Source organism: Thalia democratica, chromosome 1 (assembly GCF_965202585.1).
Source record: "Thalia democratica chromosome 1, ktThaDemo2.hap1.1, whole genome shotgun sequence".
NCBI lineage: Eukaryota > Metazoa > Chordata > Thaliacea > Salpida > Salpidae > Thalia > Thalia democratica.
Window position 1 is genome coordinate 76,350,207 of NC_139165.1, and position 27,134 is coordinate 76,377,340.

Genomic DNA, 27,134 nt, shown 5'->3' on the forward strand with positions numbered 1-27,134 from the left:
GTCCAATACAACCCGAGTTTTTAAAAATCTCTAAAAAAATATATTGAACTTTAAAAATGTCCTGAATAAAACCAAAACATGCATGTGTTTGCTTTTTTAATAATATCAATTTTATTTAAAACAAAAGTTTCCAGAGATATACATTTTACTATGAAACCAGCATAATGAATATTTTCAATAAAACTATTTTAATATTTTCCTGCTCAAAGACATTTGATTACTTACCCTTTTCAAATTTCCTAAAACCTTAAACCTTAAAACTCAATAAATTAAGTAACTATTTAAGTGTTTAAGTTCAACAGATGAAACCATGATATAGGCAAATTTCTTATTAAAACTACATCAGAAAAGTAATCGTTTCAGAAAAAGTTAGGATTGTTTATTATAATTATCAAAAAATTAATCAAAAGGTTGTTTAAAGTACCTCGACTAGTAAAAGTTTTTATTCTACTTTAATAAACAACCATTGAAAGTCTTTCGGTTAAACAATAAACAAACATAACCATTAAAAAGTATTGCGTTAAATAAAAAAAAAGTGATCGTTGATTTTTCATTTTGAATAGCTAATTACCTTGATTAAAGCAACAAAAATTTATTTAAAAACAATTGTCAAAACATTATTTTGCATTTAAAAAATTATTTTTTGAATAAAACCTCAGTTAAGTATTTTTAAAAATATTTTGTTTGTTTTTAAGCTTAAGTTAGTAAATTTAGATTTTATGTTTCAAAATCCTTCAGATTTCAATAATTAAAGTTAGCTCCTAAAACAGCGTGTTTTGCACAAATTTTTTGAAAGACTGATTAAATTAAAGCTTTTCAATAAATGTACCCTTAAACTTTTCAAGCTAAACATTTGTTTCTAACTTTAACAAAGAAAAATAAACATATTGAAGTACTAAAACTTTTATATTTCTTTTTTTTTTTTAACTTCTAAATATAGTTTTCTACAAATTCTAATGATTACCTTTAATTTTAATAATTTAAATCTAAAATTTACTTATAACTTTGAGTGATATAAAAACTAAAGTAAAACTTTTGTACCTTCAATTATGATAAAAAAAAGTAACTTAAACTTTTTTTTACAATAATGTATCCCTTAAAACTCTTGTTTAGTAAATTTGACAACATACATAACGTAACAAACAAGTTATATTTGCTAAATTTATTCCAAATTATCGCAGTAATAAAAAATAAGTAGCACTGCTGTATAGAACTACATAAATTTTCAAGTTACGTAGTCATATGTTTTTAAATTTGTAAGATTTATTATAAAATTAGTTTTGTTTATAAGTTTTGTTGTAATTTTGTTTTTAGAAAGTTAGAATAATCGTTAAATACCATATAAAACAAGTAAAACACACATTTTGTTTCAGTGAACTAAAGTAACATGTGAAAAGTATATGTATAAAGCAGTATAAAACAAAAGCTCAATTGAAAGTTTGGAATCACAAAAATAATCATTAGAGCTATCAAATCAAGTAAAAGTTTTAGACAACACCTTTTAGTAGTACTTTATGTTTATTTGGTTTTAAAACATAGTTTAGAATTAAATTAATATCATTACAAACAGAATTTCAAGATAAAAAGTATTTGTTAATATGCATTTTTTCTTCAGTTTTTGAAAAATTTGATTAAAGATCAATTAGTAGTTTTGTTAACGATTAAAAGGCAATATAAAACTGACATACTAAAGTTAGACATTTTTAGGGCTAAAATATCATGAAAGGCCTTTGTTAAAGTAAGTAAATCTTTAATAAATTTTTATAACTAAATAAACAGACAGTACTTCTCAAAACTTGTGCATACATTTTAAAATAGAAGTCAAGTATTAGAAATATGTACGCATATACAAAAAACTTTTTCATTTGTAGAAATTTTAGGTGTATAGGAAAATGCAGAAAGTTATAAATTTATAGCATAGAAAACTAACAGTTTGGTTGAAATAAAAAGATTTTATAACGTCATTATGAGCTATGTGTTTATACGCGTAATAATCACGTATTATTACTAATGTTGATAATGATGCCATAAAATGTTTTTTATTAAATTAAGTTGTTTTTGAGAATTTTAAATTGAATACATAAACCGTTTCTACAATGTTAAATACATTTTAATTAAATAATAAATTTTTAATTTTTAGAAAAAAAAAGTTAATTAATTTTTTACATAAAAAAGTTTTGAGTGTGTCACTTATTGAAACTTTGTTGAAAATCTTCAAAAAAAAACAGATTCTACGCTTGAAAAACCTGCGTGAAGTATTCACACGCCAAACAGGCGATCGCAACAATCAAGCTGCGTTTCACATCTCTTCCGCTGCTGCTTCCGCTCTCAGACGTACCGGGGATCGGATCAGCAATTGAAAACGAGTCGCCGTTGCAACCTTTGCCTGCGCAAAAATCAAAATCGCCTACGATGGTTCTGATAAAAACAATGTAAGTTTATTAAAGATAGTGTATAAAAAATAGGGTTGGGCAACGTATTCTGAACAGATGTCCTGAACGCATCCCAAGTAAGGATTCGGCCCGAGGATGTAAATCTGGCCCACTAAACTAAACTCCGAAACTTTATTAGATATTTTAGGGTTAGAAATGAAGAGTAAAAAAGAGGTATTAGGTGCAATTTACGCAAAATTTTAATCTTACATTAGACATATATAGTAATAAAATATTTTTTAGAATTATTATTTTGTCGAAATAACTAAGGAAATCGTTTTTTTTTATTAAATCAAGTTTTAATGCTCCGCCTCGCCAAAAATTCAAGTTTTCAACATCTGGTCCGCCGATCCAAAGCGTTGCCCACCCCTAATACAAAACTTGCCAGAACGAACTGTTTTGTCCGTTATGTTATTTTTTTCTAACTTACACATAGAGACTACTAAACTTTAAAGTTAAGAATACAATAATTAAGAAAAAGACACTTGATTGAACAGCTATTTATTTTGTTAAAAATCTGTGTTTTTTTAAGCTTACCCACCTTTTAATCCTGCGTTGAAATGTTTGACAAAAATCAGAAAAAAATAAAGTTTAATTAACAACTTTATAATACCTCAGTTCAGCAAAAATGTTTCCTTATTTTAATTTTAGCAATCTTACCACACTCAAATAGTGTTAAACCACGTGGCGTTAGGATAAAGTAGAGGTCGGTAAAAATATTTTTTTCCGCACGTTTAATATAATTAAGATTAAATAAAAAAAATATTTAGTATATTACTTAGAAAATTATCTATCGTCCTTTTTTGTCAAAAAAAATTAGTAAAAAATATAGCTTTTTAAAATCTTTGCTTTTCGACCTGCCTAGCCCTGGCATAAAGCCTTAAAAAATAACAACAAAATTAAAACCCTTGTTGCTCGGCGGGCTTCCCATCCTGGTTACCTACCGCCCTTCCCACCAGATTTTTCAGATCCTTGTAAAACAGCTCCTTTTCGCGTTTTGGCAATCGGCCTCCGAACAGCAGCCCCGAACTTCGTGAACTACGTCTTGGGAAAAATTGACACAATTTTTTAACTACCACAGTTCTTGAAAGCTCTTTTTAAAGTACTGAAGATTACTGCTAAAAAACCATTAGTAAAATGTTAAAAGCCAGTTTATTTTATTTTTCGACAGTCAAGCCATTCTACGGTAAAGCCGTGAAGAGACAAAAAGTTAATATGTTTAACCGCTAGGTTTTAAAACCTCACGCCTTTGAGATTTCCGTTTGAAAGTTGGTTTTTTGATCAGTGGCGCCGAGATATAAGTTAAAGTTTGCACAAAATTTTACACGCTCAACATGTGTGCGTGTCTCACAACTTAACTGTTTTTGACCGCGTTCGAAAATATTAAACATAAAACCTCATCCAACAACTCACAGGTGTCTCCTTGGGACACGTAGGAGCCCTTGGCCGAGTAGCACCGGTCGACGATGATGCCGCAGTCCTCCAACGCCATTTCCTTCACGTCTTTCACGCCGTTCTTGGTGTACAAGTACCCCTGTTAGCAGCGCAGGCTTTCAGGCACCGTTGCGCGTGCCGAGCGGACTGCCAGCACCGCGATCATGAGCTTGGCGAAAATATTTTTCATCTCGGTCGTTCGTTGAAAATAAGTGGTATTTGTGAAAGTACTGTATAAATAAAAAAGCTTTTAAAATGAAGTTTCAGCTTTGTTGAGCTTAATTCTGTATGTTAACGAAAAGTAAAAAAGTTTCCGTTTCCGAAAAGTAAAATCTAAAGGATACGGTGCTTTTTAACTTTTTAAATAATATTGATGTTTAGCTTTAAGTAAGTGATGTGCTGAGTTTTTCTATAACAAACCGAAACTTTAAAAGTTATCTTTAAAATAAGAAAGAAACAGAAGTAGATAAAAGAACTTTTGCTTTACAATGTAATGAACTTCATGAAACAATAAATAAAGATATTTTTAGACAAGTTTATTTCTTTACAAACTGTTTTACGAGTTTAGACACGATGATCACAAGAAATAAACTGAAGTATTAAACAAATATTCCCTTTAGAAAATAATTAAAAAAAACTTATGGTTTTAAATTAAAATACTTCTAAAATATGAAGAAACTACTAAATAACCATTAAAACAAATACTGTTTTATTTATATGTGCTGGGTTCAAAGTTTAAATCAGGGGTCGTAAACTGCAGCCCGCTGGCAAAATGCGGCTCTAAAGACCAAAATCTACGGCCCGCGAAGTAATTTTTAGCTAGAAACATACTTCTTCAAAACCACAAAAAAAAGTAATTAAAGAAAACTTACAATAAAGCTTTAAATTGAATAAATATTGTTCAACAGTGATCTATTATTGCTTATTTTACCATTTTTTAGTTTTAAATTTAAGTTTTTACTGTTTAGTACAGCTTTTCAACAAAAACTGCGGCCCTAGAAGACTTTTAAGTGAAGTAGTGCGAGAATATTTTTCTAGAAAATTGGGCGGCGAGTTAACAACCCCTGGTTAAAATTTATTTATTTATTTTATTTTAATCTATATGTTTAAAACTAAACGTACATCATAATAAAACTATTTTAATTAGTTAAATATAAAATTTAATCAAGTTAAAAAAAAGAGAAATTTAATAATTTTAGTGTAAAGTTAAAAACTAATGTAAACAACGCATAAAGATTTAAAACTATACTGAGCTTAAAAACAACACAATTGAGCAAGTTTGAGCATATACTTAAATTTCACTTGTCAGTAATTTAAGCCTGCTTAGTTTTAATGACTAAACAAATAATAACTAGTAATTGTTTAGTAAGTGTTGGTAAAATGTTTTAGTCACTGCAGCTAACTAAACTTTATGTTTCATTTTAGAACATAAAGTGTTTCTTATTAAATGTTTTAAGGCTTATTATCAAATGTTTTTATACAGTTTAAATTAGCATGGGCCAAATTATTAGTTTATATTAAAATTCAAGAAAAATTATGAATAATAAAAGGTTTAAATCGAAAACCTTTTTAGAAGCAACAAGATTTGACATAGAAATTAAAAAAAAACTTTTATTTTGGCTAAGTAAATTAATTATTCTTTCTTTATTTTTATAAGCAATGTTTGTCTAATAAGTTCTAAACTTAAGAAGTTTAAAAACTAACTTTTACATAGATATAGCATTAATAGCTAAATTATTATGTTTGAACACAATATAGAAATTAATTGAATGCGTGGTATAGTTTTGTGCAATATACATAAATGAAGATAAATTTATAAAAAAAACTAAGCTTATATAGTCAGTTTTGTTTCTAACGAAAAAACTGAAATTAATTCTACAGTATATAATAAAATATTTTTGTTGTTACTTTAAAATTTTTTAATCAACTAAAAACTATTAACTAATTTTAAGTATTTAGCAAAAAAATACCAAAGAAGTTTTTAAAAGTGCTAAAACAAAGATAAACTAAAATAATACGTAGAAAAGAATACAAAATATAAAAAGTATATTTTAAAATTATACTTTAATTATAAGTGTATAGTGTGTAGTTATTACAGTACTTATTTCGTATTTTTAAACATAGAAATTAAGTTGAGTTCATTGTCAAATTCAATTATTTAAAAAGTAACAAAAGTTTATACTAGCACTACGTATTTCGTTTTATAAGATAAGTTAAAGATAGTATTTTAACTCTAAAAATTATCTCTATCTTTATGGTTCTTTTTTTTGTTTTAGGCTTAGACTGTATTTTAATTTTTCTGTAATAGACAAGTTTTTGAATACATTTTGAATAAAATGTTTTTAAGTAAATATATTTTTAGTCAACTTTCGTTAAATTCTCTTTTTTTTTCATCTGTCGATTATTTTATTTCTTAAGATTTAAAAGTTAGATTATTAAAAATAAATTTTATTAGCTTGTTAGAATTTGTAAAAGCATGTAGTGTGCGACTGGATAACCGAAAGATTCCTTCGTATACCAAGTCCTTAGACCAAACTTTTCAAGCGATTATTTTGTTGTTCAATAAACAATATATAAAAACTATTACAGAGCCACATTTCTATTAATAGATAAAGTAATTTAAAAAAAAATGAAAAACAGTCATGAAGGTATACTTATTGAAATAGTGATATTGAAAAAGTTAAAAATACTTATTTCTAAATATAAAACTTATAATAACTAAAATTAGCCGTATTTAAAAAAAGTTTATTAATTGTTTAGCCCCATGTCTTTAAAACTAGTTTACTTTTGAAAAAAAAAAACGTAGGTCCAAGATTTAAATAGTTAACTTATTGTTATAAAACAACAATAGAAATTAATAACAGTTAAAACTTATTAAATTTTGTAGTGTCATAATTTTGATCATCGAGCACCCAATTAAAGTACATTAACACATTACTACTTAACAAAGCTCAACAATTATTCAAACTTTTATAAAACTTTCAAAGGGAAACATCTTATTTTTTTTAAGAAGCTCATTTAGTTCAAGTTTTAATTCTAATGTCAGCATAAAATAAGTTTATTCAAAGAGGTTATTAACATTAACTAAGAATTGTTGGAATTTAAATTTTCAGAATTTAATACTTGTGCACTTTAGATTTTTTATCTAATTTTCGCGAATAACAACAAAAAAAGTTGTAAATAAACTGTATTAGAAAGTTATTAAATGTTTAGAAACTTGCAAATGTTGTTTAACTATATTCTTTTAACAAATATATAAAAACAAAAAAGTGTACTACCTGCACACTGTTTCCAGTATTTTTCTTAAATTTATGACTTTTAAAACTTCTGAGTAACTTTTACAAAACTTTATCAATTTATATTTTCTTTTGATTATTTTTAATTTGATGAAATTCTTCTAAAGCATCTTGTTTGCGCGTTAATATGTCTCTATTTGTTTAAAATTTATTATGATATGTGTCACTCAATTTTCAACAGCTTTTAATGTGTGCACTTGCTAAGTTGTATGGTATCACTCATAGATGAAAAAATATACAGTTTTTATTTTGGTTTCAAAATTTAAAGACCATATCATTTATTGTGTATTACTCGTTTTCTTTTATACACACCTTAACCGTTTTTTTTGGGATATGTAGGTATTTATTGGTATTTTTCAGTAGATTATTAAAAAAGTTTTTTAACTTAAAAATAATTAATATTAAAAATAAAATTTTAATTAGTTTTTTTTTAAAGATGTATAATCAGTACAACATTGTTTTATTAAAAATTATGAAAAAAACTAAAACAATAAAAACTAAAACTATAACAAAATAAATAAAACACCCTGTAAAAAAACAAAACAAATACCAACGTAAAGTTAAAAGACAATATTAAATTATTAATTTTACTGTTACAATTTATCTAGTCGAGCAAGTTCTAACACGAGAACTTAAAAGTAGCTTAAAGTAATTTTAATTAAAGTTATAAAGTAAAGTTCAACGGATTTCAAAACAAATAGATTAGCAATTAAGAGTTTTAGACTAACTAAAATTACTAGTGATCTACCGAATCCAAAAAATTTGGATTTTGCCGATTCCAAGTCTCAATTCAGTTTTTTTTTTAAGTTTCTCAAACTCCAGATTTTTCTATGTTTTTTTTTAACTTAAGTTTTCAAAATCCATGGTTCCCGGTTTTTTGGCAACCCTGTAAAGAGAATGACATAATTTTAATTATTTTAAGATTTTGTTTTGATAACAATCTTCCACTATAAACAATTATATCAAATAAAATAAAAAATACTAAAAATTTGTGAGCTATGGATGTTAGTGGGCCAACATCCAAAGTCTTAGTTGGGTCTAGTTGACTGTCTGTTGGTAGATTGTCAACCTGACCTTTTTGCTCATACTTTTCGTGCAGACGGGGTGACTTTCTAGCACGTTTGTGCTTAGGACCCTCTGCGGGCAGCTTGGTATTTTTAAATTTAAATTGGTAATAATAAATATAAAATGATTTTATACTAATTTATTTTAATGTATCTGTGAACTTTATCTTCCAATTTTAAAACTATTGTAGGCTACTTAATATAAAATAGATAAGATAGTTTGGGTGATGTATATATTACTCAAAAGAACCACGCAAAAATATTACAAAATTTCTTACTCAAAAAATATAAGCTACTTTTATAACTTTTATAAATCACCATGCAAAAGTTTTTTGATGAAATGTTGCATTATTGATTTTAAGCCTTATTTCTCATGACTGCAGCAAGCTCTAAATATTCTCTTAATATTCAGAGTTCAAAAATGAATGATGCAAGTAGTTGCAGAGTTCATTATACACTAAATAAGATTTTATTGTTTGCAATTTATTTTATTAGAATATTGTTTTTAAAATAAAATATTAAATTGTTTGAAGTTATAAGATATAAGTCAAAAATTGATATAACCAATTAAATAAATGATAAAATATTAAAAAAAGTATATAGCTTAAAATATGCTAGCATTTGTTTTAATGTTACATATTTAAATTGCATTTTTTTTGTTTTTAAAGTTGTAGCAATTCATTACAATGAGCAAACGTAAAAAAAACTACACATATGATGTTAATAAGAGCAGTTGTCCAAAAAGCTGAGTTTAAACGCTATAACTATGTACTTAATGTTAGTTGACAGTCTAACAAAAATAATTTATCATAGTTTTTATACTGTGTGCAAAACTCTTAGTCAAAATTGATAAGGCTTATATAAGTATGAAAAACGATTTTTTTATCCACTTAAACGTTAAATCAAAACTAGCTTTACATTTCATTTAAATTTGACAAATAATTAAATAAAATTCAAAAAGTTTTAAGTGATTTACGGAACCCGAATCTAAGTTTTATTTTGAAATTAGGATTCGGCCGAATCCTAGTCCGAGTCTTTTTTTGAAAATAGGATTCGGCCGGACTCGTCCGAATCCGTGTCCGAATCTTGGATTTGGTAGATCACTAGAAATTATTTCATTTTTACTCCCCTCTCTTATTTGGGACTAATGTTTTAGTATAGTTATGTAGTATGTACAGTCTACAAATTACACAGTATAACCTCAATAAATAATATTTTTAACAGTTTTTAACTTTTAATTGTTTAAATTTATTTTATTTCTTTTAGACTATAATACTTAGCATTTAGTCGTGTATTTTTTATCTATTAATTTTGCCAGATAAAAAAAATAATTTTATAATATTTTAGTTCATTATTTTTCTGATACTTTAACTTGCTTAATTTTCTTTTTACCTTCAATTAATTTTTTTCTACTTTAACTATTAAACTTTTTTATTTTGTTTGTGGCATAACTTTGATTAATTGTTTAGTAAATTTTTATCTGTTAATGTATATTGTTTTTGCATAAGTGTTTAGTTTGATACTATTCATTTAAGTTTATTCTAATTCTTTTGTCAATTTGAAATTTCTTTAATGAAAATTATCTTACTATTTTTAACGATTTGTTATACTACTTTTATATTTTATTTTTATAATGCTTTAAGTCCTGGTCGCTGAAAACATATTTTTAGTTTAACAATAATTTTGTTTACTAGTTTTAGGTTTGGTGCTTTTAGAAAAAAAGAGCTACTTTTGTTATAATCTTTGTTAATAATTTAATTTTTGAAAGGTATAGTAAGAATGAATAGTTGAAGTTGAAAGGAAAAATCTTATAAAATTTATGGAATCTTGAACAATTAAAATAAAATATTGGTAATGAAATCTTTGATATTTTTGTGATCTTATGTTGAAAGATGTAGTGTAGTCAAAAGTGTAAAGCAAAAAAATAATTGGCACGTCAAAAAGCTAAAGTTCGTATACAATAAAGTTGAAACAATAAGGTTTTGGTAATTTCCTAGGATGATTTCGCACCAATATTTCATTTCATTTACCTAAATGTCTCAATGATTAAGGTATAGTTTAGATTTAGAGCTTTTTAATTTTATAGTTGTCTTATCAGAATGTAAAATTAGAAAGTGTAAAATATTTTTGCTTTGATATTGGTGCGAAATCATCCTAGGAAATTATCAAGGTTTTTTAATTCAGTGGCTCCCTGATATGTTTATAGTTTAAAAATAAATAAAAAAACTGGTTATCAAAGGACACCTGTTTTAAAAACTCCTTAACATAGGCGGAATTGAAACTTGAATTCAAACCAAAAATACTTTTTATTTTGATTGCTACAGGGTTCCACTTTACCTGGAAACCTGGAAAAACCTTAAAATACCTGGAATTCGACAATTTAAGCAAAAATAACCTGGAGTTTTGAACAAAAATCACTGGAGAAACCTGGAAATTTAACAATTTTCATATGTTCTGTAGTAAAGTTTTGATTTGACTAAAAAATGAAAATATAAAATTTTAGTCATCATCAAATTTTTTTATTACTTTAAAACATATTTAAAGTAGCTTTACATTATCTTTTCAATGTTTTTATAATTTTTAACAAAGTTTCTTACCTTAGACTTAACTTTAAACTAAAAATATACACAAAAATGTGTACATTTAAAAAATACAAGTGGCAACTCTGTTGCTAAATGAAATATTGTTAAGCTGATGTAATAACACTAAAAAATATATGAAATGTTAAAATTTTTTAATTTTAGAAAAACACATATATAATTTAACTCAGTCTTATGAAAATTGTTTGTACAACTACTAAATTTAAATGTACTTTAGTAAGAAGTTTTTGTTAGCTTTTAGATACAGATAATTCTTGCAACATAAGATATATAAGCAGAATATAATATTGCAGGAAGTTAGCAAAATTTTAATATCTGATATTTTGATAACTCATTATGTTTTCACAGTTATTTGCAAGTATACACATACATATTTATTTTCTTATATTCCATTCTAGTAGTCATGGACAATACTTCTAAACTGAGAGGTTTTTCTGTACACCAGGTCCTTAGACCAAAAAAAAAAGTTTCTTTATTGACTGTTATTTACATGAAAAATCAAAAATTCACTAAAAGAGTATCTTCTCCTTTATTTAATGAGCAATTGATCTCAGATTTTTGGGAAATGTTTGTTGCATTAAAAGAAAATATTCTGTATTAGAATGCATCTTTTGTATGCTCTTTTATTTTTTTAATTATTGAATGTTGAGTTAGACAAATTAGCTTAACCAATGAAGCGTGTAATTGCACAAAAACATTTAAAAGATTTAAACTTGTGTTATTATTAAATGTAGAGTTTGTATTGAGATATTACAGCAAGTTATTATTAGACCTTTTTTAAAACTGTGTGTTATTTATTTTTATATTTTATTATTTAAGTATGAAGAGGTTTTAATTAACATCACATAACTGTTATAAAGTTCTTTAAGTATTATATATTTGTCATATTAGTTATGGTTTTTAGAGTATTTTTCACTTAAACTTTAGTTGTTCTTAGTTATATTTATTTACATTTGGTTTATAAAAATAACTTACATTTCTGAAGTAGAGCTTTTATCTTTACGATAGTGTTTTGTGGTTCTTTTTTATCATATATACATTGTTCAATTTGTCTTGTGTGATTTATATAAAGTTGCATCTAGTAATTATAAGGTGATAATTAATTAAAGTAGGTATTTAATTATGAGTATACCAACACCCATACCCTACAATTCTATTGTAACAATAAAAAAAAAAATGACCAAAAGAAAAAAAAAGTCAATACATTTCAGTTAAAAACATTTTTTAATATAAATTTAAAAATAATTGTACAATATATAATTTAAGTTTAAGGAAGTTTGGATTAAAGTGAGACAGTTTAATTAAGATTGCTTAAAAAATGTAGGAGAAAAAATATTTTTAATGAAATTGTAATTTTTGCCTTTTTAAGTTGATTTAAAAAAAAACATACTTAGCTCTCTGACTTTGTCTACTATCTCTGGGTAAAGTGGCCTCCTTGGAAGCCATGAGCAGCAAAGGTGTCAAAGAAGGGAAGGGGGGGGGGCATGAGATCAAAAGTGAATATTCTAGAGTTAATGATGAAGAGCAAAAAAAAAGAGGTCATAAGTGTTTAAAATGGTAGTTATTTGAGAAATATTATTGGAGTAAGCCTAAGCTTTTTTAGTTTCTTTAAAGAAGCCTTTAAAAAAAAAGTTTGGGAAAACCTGGTCTATTCATTTCTCAAATACTAGTTTTGGTTATAATAAACAGAAAAAGTAGCTCATAGCTCAGTTTAAATCTTTTAAAGTCAACATGTAAAAAAGTTTCTTACACCCCTTTACCTTTAAAAACAGGGTTTTAAATAATTTTTGTAGCATACAATTTTAGTTTAATATATTCATAGTTTTATATTATGATATATACTATAAATACTAGTATTAAATTCTCAATAAAAGAAAGATTTATTTAAGCACTGACAAGGTCTTTGACCAAAACTTAGTTTGTAAAATAATTCTTGAAAGAATAAGTTCATACCATAGTTTTTTAGTTTTGTTTGAAATCAAGGATAGTGAAATGTAAATCACTTATTTTGGTTTTATATTTTTTTTCATAAATAAGCTTCTAGTTACTTTTAAAGTTCTTAATTAAACTTAAATTTCAAAATTAAAGCAACTGATTAGATACTAGAAAATAAAATTTAAATTTACAACAGTTCTTAATGAAAAATGCAAACTAAAAAAATAAAAAAATAAACTGAAATTCACAAAATCTATCTCCTATATTTTTAGTTATTGCTTAAACCGTTCATCAGAATATTCTTTACACAATTAAAACACCTATTCTAATAGGAATATTTTATTAGTTAGCTGTTAGTATAAAGTATATTAACTAAGACTTTTTTGATCATACATTTTTTATTGATATTAAATAAACTAAAAATTTCACAACTGAGGTTTTTTAGGCTTAATGTCTTTAACTGATAAAAAAGGATAACTTTTTTGTGGATTTATAATTGTCAAGAAAAATGACAATGAATAAATTGCTATTCATTGGTTTTTTTAGGTATTTTTTCTACAAATTCAACTATATGATACTCTTTTATTTGAAAGCCAATGTTAGTTTTAGTAAAGTAAAAACTATTGGACTCCCTTGACATTAGCTTGTCTTAAATATGTGCTTAAGAATGGAGTGTGATTTTATAAATGAACTAAGATAAATGGTTATGTCATTTAAAGTTTTTTTTAGTGTTTTTATAACGTGTAAGTATTATTTGATAGTAGTTGATTTAATTTCAATTAAATAATTTTTATTAGGTTATTTAAGTTCAATTAATTTTATAGTATACAAATAAGTTATATATACAAGGTTGCCAAAAAAAAACCCTAAGTACCGGAGAAACCTGGAATTTGAAGATTCAGATAAAAAAAATAAAAGGAAATTTGAAATTTAGAAATGAAAAAAAAAAGTTTATAATCTTTAACACAACTACATTACAAAGTAGCTATCATACCTGAAGACTTAGAAAAACCTGGAATTTGAATATTAGACAAAAAAACTTTGTAAACTTTGAGTTTGATACTTCTTGAAAAAAACCTGTGTAAATCTGAAGTTTTGAACAACTTTTAAATTAAAAATATATATATAACAAGAAAAGGAATAATGATTATATATAAAGAACAATATTTATATTAATCAGAGGTTTATTTATTACAAAGAAGTTTTAAGAAGTATTGCAGTATTTTTTCAGTTACTTTATATTCTTTAAAACAGTTGTTTAGCTTTGATTAGGTTTAAAAATCTTTGGAATTTAGCAATATTTTGTATCTTATATAATTTAGTTTGTTATATCACATTTAAAGTAGCATTACAGTATCTTTTCAAAAATTTTATATTTTTTAAGTCAATTTTTCACCTTACATTTAATTTTCTACCAAAAATGAAAAAAAAAGTGCTTGTACTCTCTAAAACCTGTAATAAATTTCAAAAACTTAAAAAAAAATTCAAAAGTCATTTGCAACCCTCTATATAATGCAAATATATTTAATCTAAATAGTTGAATTATATCTCGCTACATGTTTTTTATAACATTAAACTTAAAATGATCAACAATAATATAGTATAGTTTAATTATGTAATTGAAAGTTAACATGTCATTAGCATTATGATTTAAAGATATTTTATTTTTTTGTTCTTAAAGTAAATATATCACACATATAGCCGCATTTAAGCCCTTATAATGTTAATATACTGAAAATATTACAACAGCCTATAAACTGCAACCCTTAATCCATTCAAAATTTTGTTTCAAGTAATCATAAGGAATTTTGTTTTCAAAAAAAATTCTGGTATCTTAAAAGATAATTAATCACTAAATTATTTTGTTTATAAATACAGGGTTGCCACTTAACCTGGAATCCCAGAAAAACCTGGAATTTGATAATTAAGTCATAAAAAACTTGAAATTTTGAACAATAATGACTAAAAAAACCTGGAAAAACCTAGAAATTTAACAATTTTCACATGTTCAGTAGTAAAATTATGATTTGACTCAAAAAATCTATCATATAAATAAAAAAATTTTGTCATCATCATTTTTTTTATTATAAGAAATATTTAAAGTAGCTTTACAGTATATTTTAAATATTTTTATTCTATTTAACACAGTTTATTACCTTAAACTTAATTTTAAACTAGAAATATATCCAAAAATGTGTATTTTTAAAAGCCTGGAAGAAGTTTGGAAAACCTGAAAAAAAAAACGAGTGGCAACCCTGTAATATTAGTAAAAATGCGTTTTTTAGCCTGATAAAAATGTTCCTTGTTTAATTTGCCAATCCCTGTAACACAACATCAGTGAAAACATCCGGTGAAAAATGATTATATTGAACAAAAAAAGTGTGCAGAATAGTATACGTTCAGCAAATATTTTATAGCAACTTTAGTAAACTTTTATACTGAGAACTATGCTTAATAGAATAAAATTAAGTACCATTTTTCTGCTAGCTTGATTGAAATCAAAATATATATACGGTTTTATTCAACTAAATGTGTTAAAATATAGCTCTTTAATTATATAACTTTTCTAAACTAAATATTTCACTTAGTAGGGTACTAAACATTGGTAAATAGCTTTGAATCTTTTTTACAAATACTGTAATATTCAATAATTTAAAAAATTCAAATAAATTAATTTTTGACCTTATAAAACTTTTCCCACCATAATAAAGGTTTTAAACTTTAGTTTTTAGATTTTAATTTTGACACTTAGTTTTAAGTTGTAATAAACATAAGTTTTTGTAAAAAAACATGCTTTATTACATAAAATAACTAATTAAAATCATTAATAAAAAAACAAAAATATTGTATATTATAATAATGTTATAAAGTAATTAAAAAAACTTTATTAATAATTACTGTTAACATTGATTAACAACAAAAAAAAATATAAAAATATTTTTTTTAAAGTGTATGGAAACCTTAATTTTAAAACAATTAATATTAAGTATCAACTATAAAAGTGTTTGGTTTAGTTTATACCTTATGATAAATTAAGAGTTCTCAATAAAATAATTTTGTTATAAATCAGTATAATTCATATTTAAAGACTTTAAAACATTCTTAACACTAAATCATGGATATATGTAATTAAATTATAAAATGTTTTCAGTTTCAAACACTACATTTTTTTAAGACTTACTTGCTTACATTTGCAATAAGTTTAATAAAACAAAAAGTTTGTCACTAACTAAAAACAGATAATAAAAAAATTTCAGACTAAAACTAATTCTTACTATTGAAAAATTATATATAAACTAATTTTACAAAAAGTTTAAAGAAATCATGGCTGAAAGAAAAGAAGAAACATCTGAGTTTGAAATACCAGAAAGTCAGAAAAAGAAACATAGACATGGAAAAGTTTATAACTATCACAACATGAGAGACAGAAAACTCAAAGGTTTTCAAAACTTTATTATTAAGATACAAGGTACTACTTTTTAAAGCTGACTAAAGCTAGTTAAAAGAATCAAATCTATTTGGTATTTAAACTGATTATTAAACTTATAACTAAAAATTAGAATCAAAAAAGTTTCAAAAGTGCAAAGGGGATGCAAACTTTTTTTTCTGTAATTAAAAAAGCATATACTATAAGATTCATTTACAGGACAAAATTTACAAATAATTAGTTTTGTAAAAAGTTTCCAATACAAATATACAAATGAGAAACTTTTCATTGCTAATTGTCTTTAAATTTCAAAATACCTACTATTTTTTTTACATTTTCAAAGCAATTTACTTTAAGTTTTTAGAAAAGGTTCTTTTAAATATTACAAAATACTTGCAGATAGTGGATCTTTGATAAAAGGTCAATAGAAAAAAGGTAAACTAATTATAACTTTATTTTAAAAAGTGGTAAAAAACAGCTAGTAACTTACTTATTTATGTAAAAATAGAACTAATAAAAAAAAAAGCGATTGTTTATAATTTAGTAAACTATAATATTTCTTAATTTTAACTTCACCTATGTTAGGGTTAGGTTAGTGCAGGGGTCAGCAGCTTTTTATGAGTTGCAGGTCGATATTTTTGGTAAAAGTTGTTTGCAGGCTGCACTGTATAATTTTATTGATCAATAAAAAAATTAAAACCAAAAATTTGATAAAACAAAAGTGTTACTTAAGAAATATTGAATTAAAAGCTGTGTTGTAAGTTTTTACCAGATGTTTTATTTTCGCTCTAAAAAAGTATTTCTTAGTTTAAAAAAGTAAATTACTGCCTGCAGTTTGCTGACCTCTGGATTAAATCCTCTGGAGTGTATAGAATTAAAGTTAAGGTATTGGAAAAACAGTGCATTAGGTAACTTAAAGTAAAGGCCAGTTTAAGTAAAAGGGTATAAAAATGTATTTTTATGGTATTTATGGGTTTTATTTTTAGTATACACACATACAGTTAATATTTTTGCTATAAAAAAGTTAATTAAAGTTAAGTCTAAATATTATTTTAAGTTGTGTGTTTGTTCAAGTTATATTGTCTAAAACATTAGAAAAACTCTGGAAAACTCAAGCTAAATTCTTATTTAACTCACTAACTTGTATTAATTTTAGTTTGCTATTGTTAAACTTTATTTTCTTTAGTCTAAATTGTGTCTAACTTTGTTTAATCTTTTAATAAAAATAGCCTTATTATGTTTAATTTATGTTTACTTGAGTTCATATTTACCCTTTTAAACTTTTTTTTTGCTCACTACTATTTATTTACAATACAATTTTTAAAGAAAACTTTTATTTATTTTGTAATAAAGCATAACAATTCTAAGGTTGTAAGTTTACAAAACAATTTAAATTCTAAACTTGAAGAAAATTAAGGACATATTATATAGATTTTTTTACTTGATCTCTATACAATGTGGTTACATAACAATTCAAATTCAGACAATTCAAATTTTGATAATTCAAATTCTTAAATAAATTATTTAAGACACCATATCTCATAAAGTATTACATTTTTGAAAATAATCAAAAATACATATGCAGGTTATATTAATATCTACAAACCATTTTTATTTTTTTTGCAAAATTTCAAGAGTTTTTGAAGATATTTAAAAAATACTAAAAATAACTACATTTTTAAATTTATTTTAGCCATATCTCAAAAAATATTAAAAGTTTTGCAAAAAAGAAAAATAGCTTCTAGATATAAATGAGACCTACAAACTTATATTTTTATTTTTTTCAAATATTCATTATCTTTTAGTTATGGCCCTTTAAACTTTTTTCTAAGAATTAGATTTTTCCGAATTTGAATTGTCATGCACCCTTACAATATCGAGTTTCATTAGAAAGGTTATCACTTATTTAAACTATAATTTGAACATAATTTTAAATTAGCAAACAGTTTTATAAACTTCATAAAATTTTAATACTTTTTGTGAGAAAGAAAAAAATTAACAGTAGTATAAGCAAGCCATTTTCTAACTCTTAAAATCTGTCAAAATTAGATGAGTAAAGAAAAATCCTGTGCACATCAGATTGTTAATAGAGTTGCCACACCCTCAGGCTACTCATTATATCTTTGACTAGTTGTACATTTGTCACTTGTTTTTTAAAACTAGAGTTTGTTTAAAGCATTTTGCAAATCTCAAACTATTAGTTTGGTAGTTTTCATAAACTTCTGGCTAAACTATATGAATTTGAATTGTTTCTAAACAGTATATTTTTTCTAATGCTATGTAATTTTAAATTAATATTATAATTTAAACAGCGCACCTGATGAAGCAAGAGAAGGCGTATGAGGAGGTGGTAAAGCAGAAGGCCAGCCATGCGATTATGCAGCAGGAAGCTGGGTATTTGTTTTATTACTTTGAAATATAGTAACATTTAGTTTGTATGACAGTAAAAAAAAGGACTGACTTTAAATGTGCAAAACAAGCATAAAATTAGTATTTGAGTTTTAAACTTGTTTTTTTAATTAATACAATAAGCTATGTTGTGCTGCAGTTAGAGTGTTAATAAATAGTTGATTTGTAGAACTTTTCAACATAATGTTTTAAAAAAATTATGTTTTAAAAACAAAAAAATTACATAAAATTATAAAGTTTAAATCTAACTACAAAACATTTAAAAAAGTTGAGTTGTATTTTCAAGTTACTTACCACTTAAAGAACTAAAATCGTTTAAATAGTACCAATACTTAAGCTCATACGTTTTTGTTACAAGTAGTTCAGACTGCTTTTATATAAATAAAATTTTTTCAAATGTGAATGTTATGATAAAAACTATTTAATTTTTTTTATGCTAGCACATTATTGTTTAAAATTTAGTACAAAGATGTATTTTGGAAAATATTTTTTTGACAAAACTATAAAAAATGTAAATTAGAATTTTAAGAAGATTTTTAAACGCACAAATAATTTTCTTTCATAATCCCTAAAGTTTAAAACCTAAACACAATAAAAAAAAAATTGACCAATTTTTTAAAAGGTACTTGGAGTGTGATGAAGGGGAGTTACCATGGGAAATCACCCAGGACTGGATAAAAGACAATGTTGACGTGCAGACTCAAAAGAAAAAAATGACACTAGACCTCAACTTTGGAAGCTATAACATTGATTTTGATAGGAACGGAAGGTTTTTAGAAAAATTGTTTAAAATTTTGTTTCTGAAAATTAAAGTTTGTAAATATCACCAGTTATAAAAATCTACCTGAAAGATGTTAATACATTATCTTTTATATTCAGTTTTGATTTATGGTAATATTATCTTTTCATCAAAATAAGTATTTATCTGTAAACTATAATAAAACAAATAAACAGAAAAGTTGTGTTGGCCGGTCAGCAAGGGCATTTGGCTGCTTTCAACTGGCAGACTGGAAAAGTTGATTTTGAAGTCAACGTTTATGAAAAAGTTAACTGCGTCAAGTTAGTGTTTTATAATCTGTTCTATATTTAAGACTATCGCAACATAAATGTTTTACTATTTTAAAAAAGCATGAAAATTAGTTTAATTATCAAAAAAGTAAAGTAATAAAATAACTTTTAAAACCTTTGTGTCGCTGAGCCCACTTTTTTTTCATGTTTGTAAATAAAACAAAAGTGTATCAGTTTTAGCAAAAGCTATATCATAAATCTGCTGCATTTATAGAGACTAACATGTTTGGCTGGTTTATTGTGCTTTATTTTATCACATAGTGCAGTATAGTTTTGCAGTAGATTAATAATTTGAACATTAAACAAAAAAGAAAATTAAGTTAATTGTTTTTTATCACTTGTTTAATTTTTAAATGTATTTGTTAAAAAAAAGCGTAAGACTAAAAACAAAGTTTATACTATTCTTAATAGCAAAATTATTACAATTTAAATTTAAACAAAAAAAAGTTTTTCTATAAGACACAATTACATATAAAATATAAAATATAAGTTAGTTATGAATACATGGCTACTGTACAAACTAAAAAATTTAATCTCAAAGGTATCTGAACAACGACTTGAGGTTCGCCGTAGCGCAGAAGGAGTGGACCTACGTCTACGACAACCAGGGCATGGAGGGCCACTGCCTCAAGACCCTGGACCACGTCGTTTCCATGGACTACCTGCCCGATCACCAGCTCCTCGTTACCGGGGTATGACGTCACAATTGTTTCATGTTTGAGTATGAACGCTTTTAGCTGACCGGCATGAACATTATATTTTTTTGACACATAGATATTTTTATAATGACAAACAGTATTTAATGCAAATTTTCAACAGAAGCGCAGCAGTTTATAAAATCTGTTTATAAAGTTGTAAAATTAATTTCTTGTGCGCAAGAAGTCTTAAGTCACCCAATGATAATATATATATTTTTTAATGACAAACAATAATTTTCAACAGAACCGCAGCAGCTGGCTGCAGCACTTGGACATCTCGGTGGGAAAGATCGTGTCGAAGTACTGCGTGAGGAAGGGCGCCCTGACCCAGATGTGTCACTGGGACGGCGTGACGTGTCTCGGTTCGTACCATTTATTAATATCTAATATGTAAATATGTGTGTTTTGCTTCTTAATAATTTCAAAATAAAAATTTTTATTGGAAGTAATTTTAGATAATTAATGTTATGTACTGTTTTATGATGAGTTAAATTTTTGAAACTGTTTGAATTTGTAAATTAATGTATTTGTTTATTAGTGTTTTTTAAGACTTATAAATGTTCTGAATAGATGTTATAAGTTTTTTTTCTTAATTAAGAATAGTTTTAGAAAATTGAAACGACAACAATGGTATCTTTTAATTGACTGCAGTTGTAAAAATTAAACAAAATTGAACATTAGATCAATTATTGACCTAGTTGTTTTGCTTCTTAAAGCAGTGAAGTAATTTATAAGTACTTTGTTTAGTTAAGCTAACACATTTTAAATTAAGTAGACTGTACAATTTTACAATGACTGACCTACATACCTTCAGATAAAATGTTTTGTCCATATTATCGTTGTTTAGAATAATTTGAAGTCACAAAAGTTTAGAATAGTTAAATTTAGCTACGATATCTATACCAATTGTAAGTAAAGGTCGAAGAAAAATACACAAAACAGTAATCATAATTTTATTTTTTAGGTCACAGGAACGGATCGGTGACGTTCTGGAAACCATACGAGAAGCCGAAGGTATTTAACATGCAGGAATCCGAAGGTAAGGTGAGAGACCCGGGCCTTCTTGGCACAAAAGTTTGCAACCCGAGCCACGAAGGATGCCCTGGTATCACCTCCATGTGCGTCTCAAACTGCGGAAAGTTTGTTGACATTTTTTTATTCTTGTTGTTTCTTTTGTTTTTGTTAAAAAATTATGTCTTAAAATAAGTTGAATTTATGAAAACTTTTAAGATTATAAGTTTGTTATACATTGTTTAAATTTTCAAAGTTTAATCACTGACAGTTGATTTACCTGTCGCTGTAAAAAAAAAAGATAAAACTTGGTCAAAATCATAACATATACTGAGAATCCGGCATAACTGAATCCACAATACTCACTAAAATGAACGAAGTATCACCTCACATAATTATAACCAAGATTATTTGTTTACCCTATAAATAGAACCAAAAAAAATCAACACCAAGTGATATCAATTTCTCGATCTTGTTTTACCCAAGAAAAAATTGAAAAAAATTAGTTAATTTTTTATTTTAAAAATTAGGTTTAAAATAGTTTTATATAATCCAATCAAACAGCTACATGGCGACTGCGGCGGCGAACAGGAAAGTGCGCATATTCGACCTGCGGTACATGCAGCAGACGCCCGAGCCGGTGTACAGCTACCTGATGAACATGTCGTGCAAGAACATGCGGTTCTCCGGAAGGAGGATGCTCTGCTGCACCAACCACGACGTCGTGGAAATTTTCAAGGATCCGTGCACCGAGGTGGGAAATTGAAAGTTGTTTGTTTTTGTGCTCACCGGTACTTTTTACACTGTTGTAATTTCATTCAAGTTCGAATTATTTCATCGAAGTTTATATTGACCACTATTATCGATCAATTGTTTGCTTATGTCTTCTATTAGTAACTTTGTGGTAAAAATAATAAAATAATTAAAAGAATTCAACCAATAATAATAATAAAAATAAATTCTAATAATCAATAATAATAATTCAATAATAATAAATAATAATTAAATAATAATAAAAATAATTTGTATCACCTTATCATCTAGCAAAAATAATTTATGTAACATGTTAACACACAGGCGAGCAACGTGCCCTACTTGCGCCACCAAGCGAAATCGCCCGTTTTCAGCGCGCAATTCTGCCCCTTCCAAGACGTGCTGGGCTTGGGCCTTCAAAGCGGATTCGAAACAATGCTCGTTCCTGGTATGTTGAAATTGTTGCACAAGTTTTTTGTATAAAGTTAAATGAAATTTTTGATTACAATTTAGTATTAAACAAAATGTGTAACTTGAATTTTTATGTGACAAACAGTAAAGGATAACTGCAGTATTTGTTTTTCCTTAAATTAGACTGTAACTAAATAATGTTGTTATAAATACTTTTTTAACATTTAAACAATAGCAACCTGTATACCAAAAGTTTATTTTAAATTTTTATTTTAAAGGAGTGTCGAAAAAAATTGGTGAACAACTTTTAAAAGTATACAAAATATACTTAAGTCTACTTGCTGATTTATTTCACCAGCCTTGTTATTTACCTGTACTCTTTTATATTTGATTAACTTTTAGTACATCTTAGTTTTCTTTATCTTGAAAATTTTCAATTGACAAAATAATTTAAACAGTTATCTTTCTTTAGACTTTTTTACACAGTTTTTCAAAATATTCATAACAAAAAATTTCTTATAAAATATGCAATTCTACAAAATCTACACTAATCATCTTCTAACCCTTAATAGTTTTCCTGTTTTATATTTAGTCAAAAACTAAGATGTTTTTTCATTCTGTAATTAATACTCAGCTTTGATCAAAGTTTAACTTATCACATGGTTGTCACATAATTACTCAGCTTGGATCTGGCTACTTAAATTTTTTTTTCTAAAACTCTCTCTACTTTTTTTTTTTTCAGAAATCTCAGCCTACTTTTTTTAATTTATAATTTTTTTTAGATTTTAGATTTTTAAGCATCTTAACAAAAGACATTGTATTAAAACGACTACAAGCTTTTATTTGTCAAAACTTATAGAACTTTAAGTTTTGGTTGTTTTAATAAAAACTGAACCCTTATTTCAACCTCACATAAAAAATGTCCATATTGTCTACGATGCAGACCAGTTCGATTTTTACATTTTTCTAACAGGCGCCGGAGAGCCGAACTTCGACGGGTACGGGCCGAACCCGTTCAAGACGAAGTCGCAGCGGAAGGAGAGCGGGGTGAAGGAGCTGCTGGCCAAGCTGCCGTTCAGCACCATCTGCATCGACCACAAGCAGATATGCAAGGTGGACGTGGCCACCGTCGAGCAGCGGAGGGAGGACAAGATCAGGAGGCTGGTTCGTGAAGTTTTTTGTAGAAACACTTTTTGTGCAGCTTGTATTTACAGGGTTGCCACTGTACCTGGAAACCTGGAAAATCCTGGAATTTAAAACAATTTGAAATTGTTCAGTAGTAAAATTTCGATTTGGCACAGAAATATATCATATAGATAAAAAAAAATTGTCATCATCAAAAATATTTTTTATTAAAAAACACATTTAAAGTAGCTTTACAGTATCTTTTCAATATTTTTATACTAACTAAAACAGTTTCTTACCTTAAACTTAACTTTAAACAAAAATAGACCCAAAAGTGTACTTTTAAAAACCTGGAAGAAATCAGAAAACAAATGGCAACCCTGTATTTATTTGTTGTCTTTTTTGTTATCGCCTCACCGCCATCGCAAACGTTACGTTGTGACGTCACACACAGGGGTACGTGCCGACGGAGCCGAAGTTCGTGCCGCGGAAGAAGATGAAGGGGAAGGGGAAGAGCGGTAAGGTGGAGAAGAGGAAGCAGGCGGTGCACGAGCAGAAGAAGAGGGAGGAGCTGGTGAAGAAGATTGCGGACGAGAGGAGGAAAGAGGAGCAGGAGAAGAAGAAAAAGAAAGACGAGGTTTGATTGATGATTTTTTTTATATAAAGTTTAATAGGTTTTTTGATTAAAAAATTTATAATTTAAATTAGAACTTAAAACTTACGGACGTAAGTATAAACAGAAACTTATATTGGAAATAAACGTGAGATAAGGATAAAAACTGTGTTTAAAAAAAATAAGTATGTATGAAAGTAATGTGAAAAGTAGATAGAGTATATTAAAATAGACAAAAAAAAATTTAAACAATTAATTGAAAACAGCTGTTAAAGCAACAAAACATAAGTTATTGTTTTATATTATAGAAGAACTTTATAAAAATAAGTATATATCAGGTTTTTTAGTGAATACTTATTATGAAATAGAAGATTAGATAAGTTTTATTAATTTAATATTAGCTGTTAATTAAAAACAATTTCTGTCGTGTCTTAATCATACTTTTAGCTATAAAAATATAATTTAAAATTATTATTCAGTAGTTAAGACAGTGCCCAATGCTTTATTACGTTGATGCTTCATATTATCAATTAAAGCAAACCCTGTTTATTTTCTTTATAGCAGAAATTAAAAAAAGTAACATGGATTAGCAAAAATATCAAGTAATAATATAAATAAAAAATAATAAATATTTAATCTGTTAGTTTAGTGTGCTAAAACGCTGTACTAACTTTTAGGATTTTACTATACATATAACTAGTTTTCTTAATTGAAACACAATCTATAATGTGCAGGAGCAAGTGAGCAAGAGGCGACCGAAGCAAGCGAGAAATTCCGAAGACGAGTCGGAGGAATCGGAGTACGAGGAAGAGGTTGAGCCGAAGCAGCCCAAGCAGCAGTTCGACGCTCTCAGCAGGTTCAGGAAGAAAAAATAAATTTTGTCGTGCTTAAAGCTAAACTTTTGATTGCTAGCACCTTCAGGTATTAGTTTTATTGAAACAAGTCTTTTATTTATTTTTGGCGCTTTTTCCCGCACTTATAGATTTAAATTTAATAAAATTATAAGTTTTAGGATTTATTGAATGTTTTTTAAGGACTAACAAAATGATTTTTAAGAATTATTTGAAATTTATATTTAAGGAATTTTGAGAAACTATAGTAGCTTTTTAGCTAGTTTTTATTCTTTAGATATGTTTCTCTACACATATTTTTTAGCTGTTTTAACACCTTATATCTTTTATGTTTTGAAATAGTTTTGTGTTTTTACTACGTCTTGAAATGTTAAATAGTTTTAGTATCATTTTGGCCTAGGAAATTGTTTTTAAAAAAAATAAATTTTAATTGCTTTTAATGTGTTTGGTTTTTAAACTCTTTGTAAACATATTATTTTAGCTTTTTTGTTTTTCTGAGTATGTAACTTAATTTTATTAATTTTTAAATGGAAGAAAAACAAGGTGCACTTTTTAAAGTATTGCTGTTAAAAATATAAATATTTCTTTTTATCCCAAAGTTAAAAAGTTTGAAAAAATTTAAAGCATAACATACAAACCTAAATAAATTAAAACTTTGAAAATAAATTCCAAGCTTAGAAAAAAATTTACAAAATATTTTTTTTGTATACAGTAATAAATTGACAATTTATTTAGTAGTTATTAATCATATTTCAAAGACTAATAATAATTTATTTTGGAAAGTAGTGTACAATAAATATAGTCTAAAATAATTGCGAAAGTTAATTAGCAATTTTTTAACTTTAAAGCTAAATAAAGTTGGTTTGTATTAATAATGAATTTAAGGGTTTTTTACAACTAAATATAACTTGCAAATAAGCTTCTTATGTGTATATAAACAGTAAAATATTCTTAAAAATTAACTACTAATAAACAAATATTCTAAAAGTTGCAATTTATAAAATTACTTAAAATGTATTTAATAGTTATACATGTTTCTTGCCCTGCATTTTATCACTTGTTCTATAAAATCTAAACTTTGTTGGTAACTAGTAGTAATATTTTTACATATTCTATATTGACTTGATAAGCTATTGTAATAAATTAATTTCAACGTCAACAACCTTAATTTTAACTTATAAACTAATGGTAGTTTTATAATTTCAGTTAAAATTTGAAAAATTATATATGTCTTTGTTGTTTGTAGTAGAAGTTTAAGTATAAGCTTTTCGTCTTATCACTTAAAATATGCAATTATCTGCAAGTCAAGATGTAAGTGATAATAAGTTAATTGAATCAATCCAATTTAGAAGTTTCACTGACAGTTTGTGCCAGCGGTTCTTTTTTTTTTGTTTTTTACCCCTATTTGGAAATTTATTACAAAATTTACCCCAAATATACAAAGTAGTATTTAATTTGAGGAAAATAATAGATTTTTTGAACTTTAAGCTTATTAAATCTAAAAAATACTGAAATGTAAGGAGTTTATTAACTTTTAAAAAATTACAGTTAATTATTTACTTATAAACTAAAACAAAAATTAAAAAACATTGATTTACATAATTTGTAATAAAGAAAGTTTACCAGCTAAAACAAGGTAATTCACCCCCAGGGGTAAATTTACCCCAGTTTAAGAATCGCTGGTTTATGCGAAGCCACTTTAAGTATTTATATTGCTTAACAAAAACTTTTATTTCAAAAGTTATAAAATCAATCTAACACAGAAAAAATTTTTGAGAATACATTAACAGAAAAGATTTTTTTTTCTTCTTTATAGTTAAAAAAATAAAGTTGAAAATTTTGTCTACTAAGTTTAAATAGTCATTTAGTCGAATATTTTTAGAGATTTTTTTGCACAGTTAAACAAAAAAGAAATGTGGATTTTGGCCTTGTTAGCTTAGTAAACACTCAAATATTTTTAAAAAAATTGTACGCATGGGCCATTATAAATGTATTAATTGATAAAAA

The 27,134-nt window shown here is 26.0% G+C and overlaps 1 protein-coding gene across 1 annotated transcript; it reads left to right on the forward strand.

Annotated features, from left to right (window-relative positions):
- Positions 1-16,026: 16,026 nt before the first annotated feature.
- LOC145831840 (uncharacterized) lies at positions 16,027-25,414 on the forward strand. The gene is made up of 12 exons (XM_082939186.1): positions 16,027-16,200; positions 18,501-18,582; positions 19,220-19,366; positions 19,552-19,656; positions 20,207-20,357; positions 20,608-20,725; positions 21,328-21,502; positions 21,939-22,128; positions 22,452-22,575; positions 23,512-23,702; positions 24,118-24,300; positions 25,011-25,414. The coding sequence occupies exons 1-12, from the start codon at positions 16,086-16,088 to the stop codon at positions 25,149-25,151; spliced, it is 1,722 nt and encodes a 573-aa protein (XP_082795312.1). The 5' UTR covers positions 16,027-16,085; the 3' UTR covers positions 25,152-25,414.
- The last annotated feature ends 1,720 nt before the right edge of the window (positions 25,415-27,134 follow it).

What these genes read in the sequence shown, in the direction of transcription:
- LOC145831840 (XM_082939186.1), top strand. Translation starts at nt 16,086, where the DNA reads ATGGCTGAAAGAAAAGAAGAAACATCTGAGTTTGAAATACCAGAAAGT. An exon ending in CGAAACAATGCTCGTTCCTG is followed by an intron (nt 22,576 to 23,511) that starts GTATGTTGAAAT and finishes TTTTTCTAACAG; the next exon opens with GCGCCGGAGAGCCGAACTTC. An exon ending in AGAAGAAAAAGAAAGACGAG is followed by an intron (nt 24,301 to 25,010) that starts GTTTGATTGATG and finishes TATAATGTGCAG; the next exon opens with GAGCAAGTGAGCAAGAGGCG.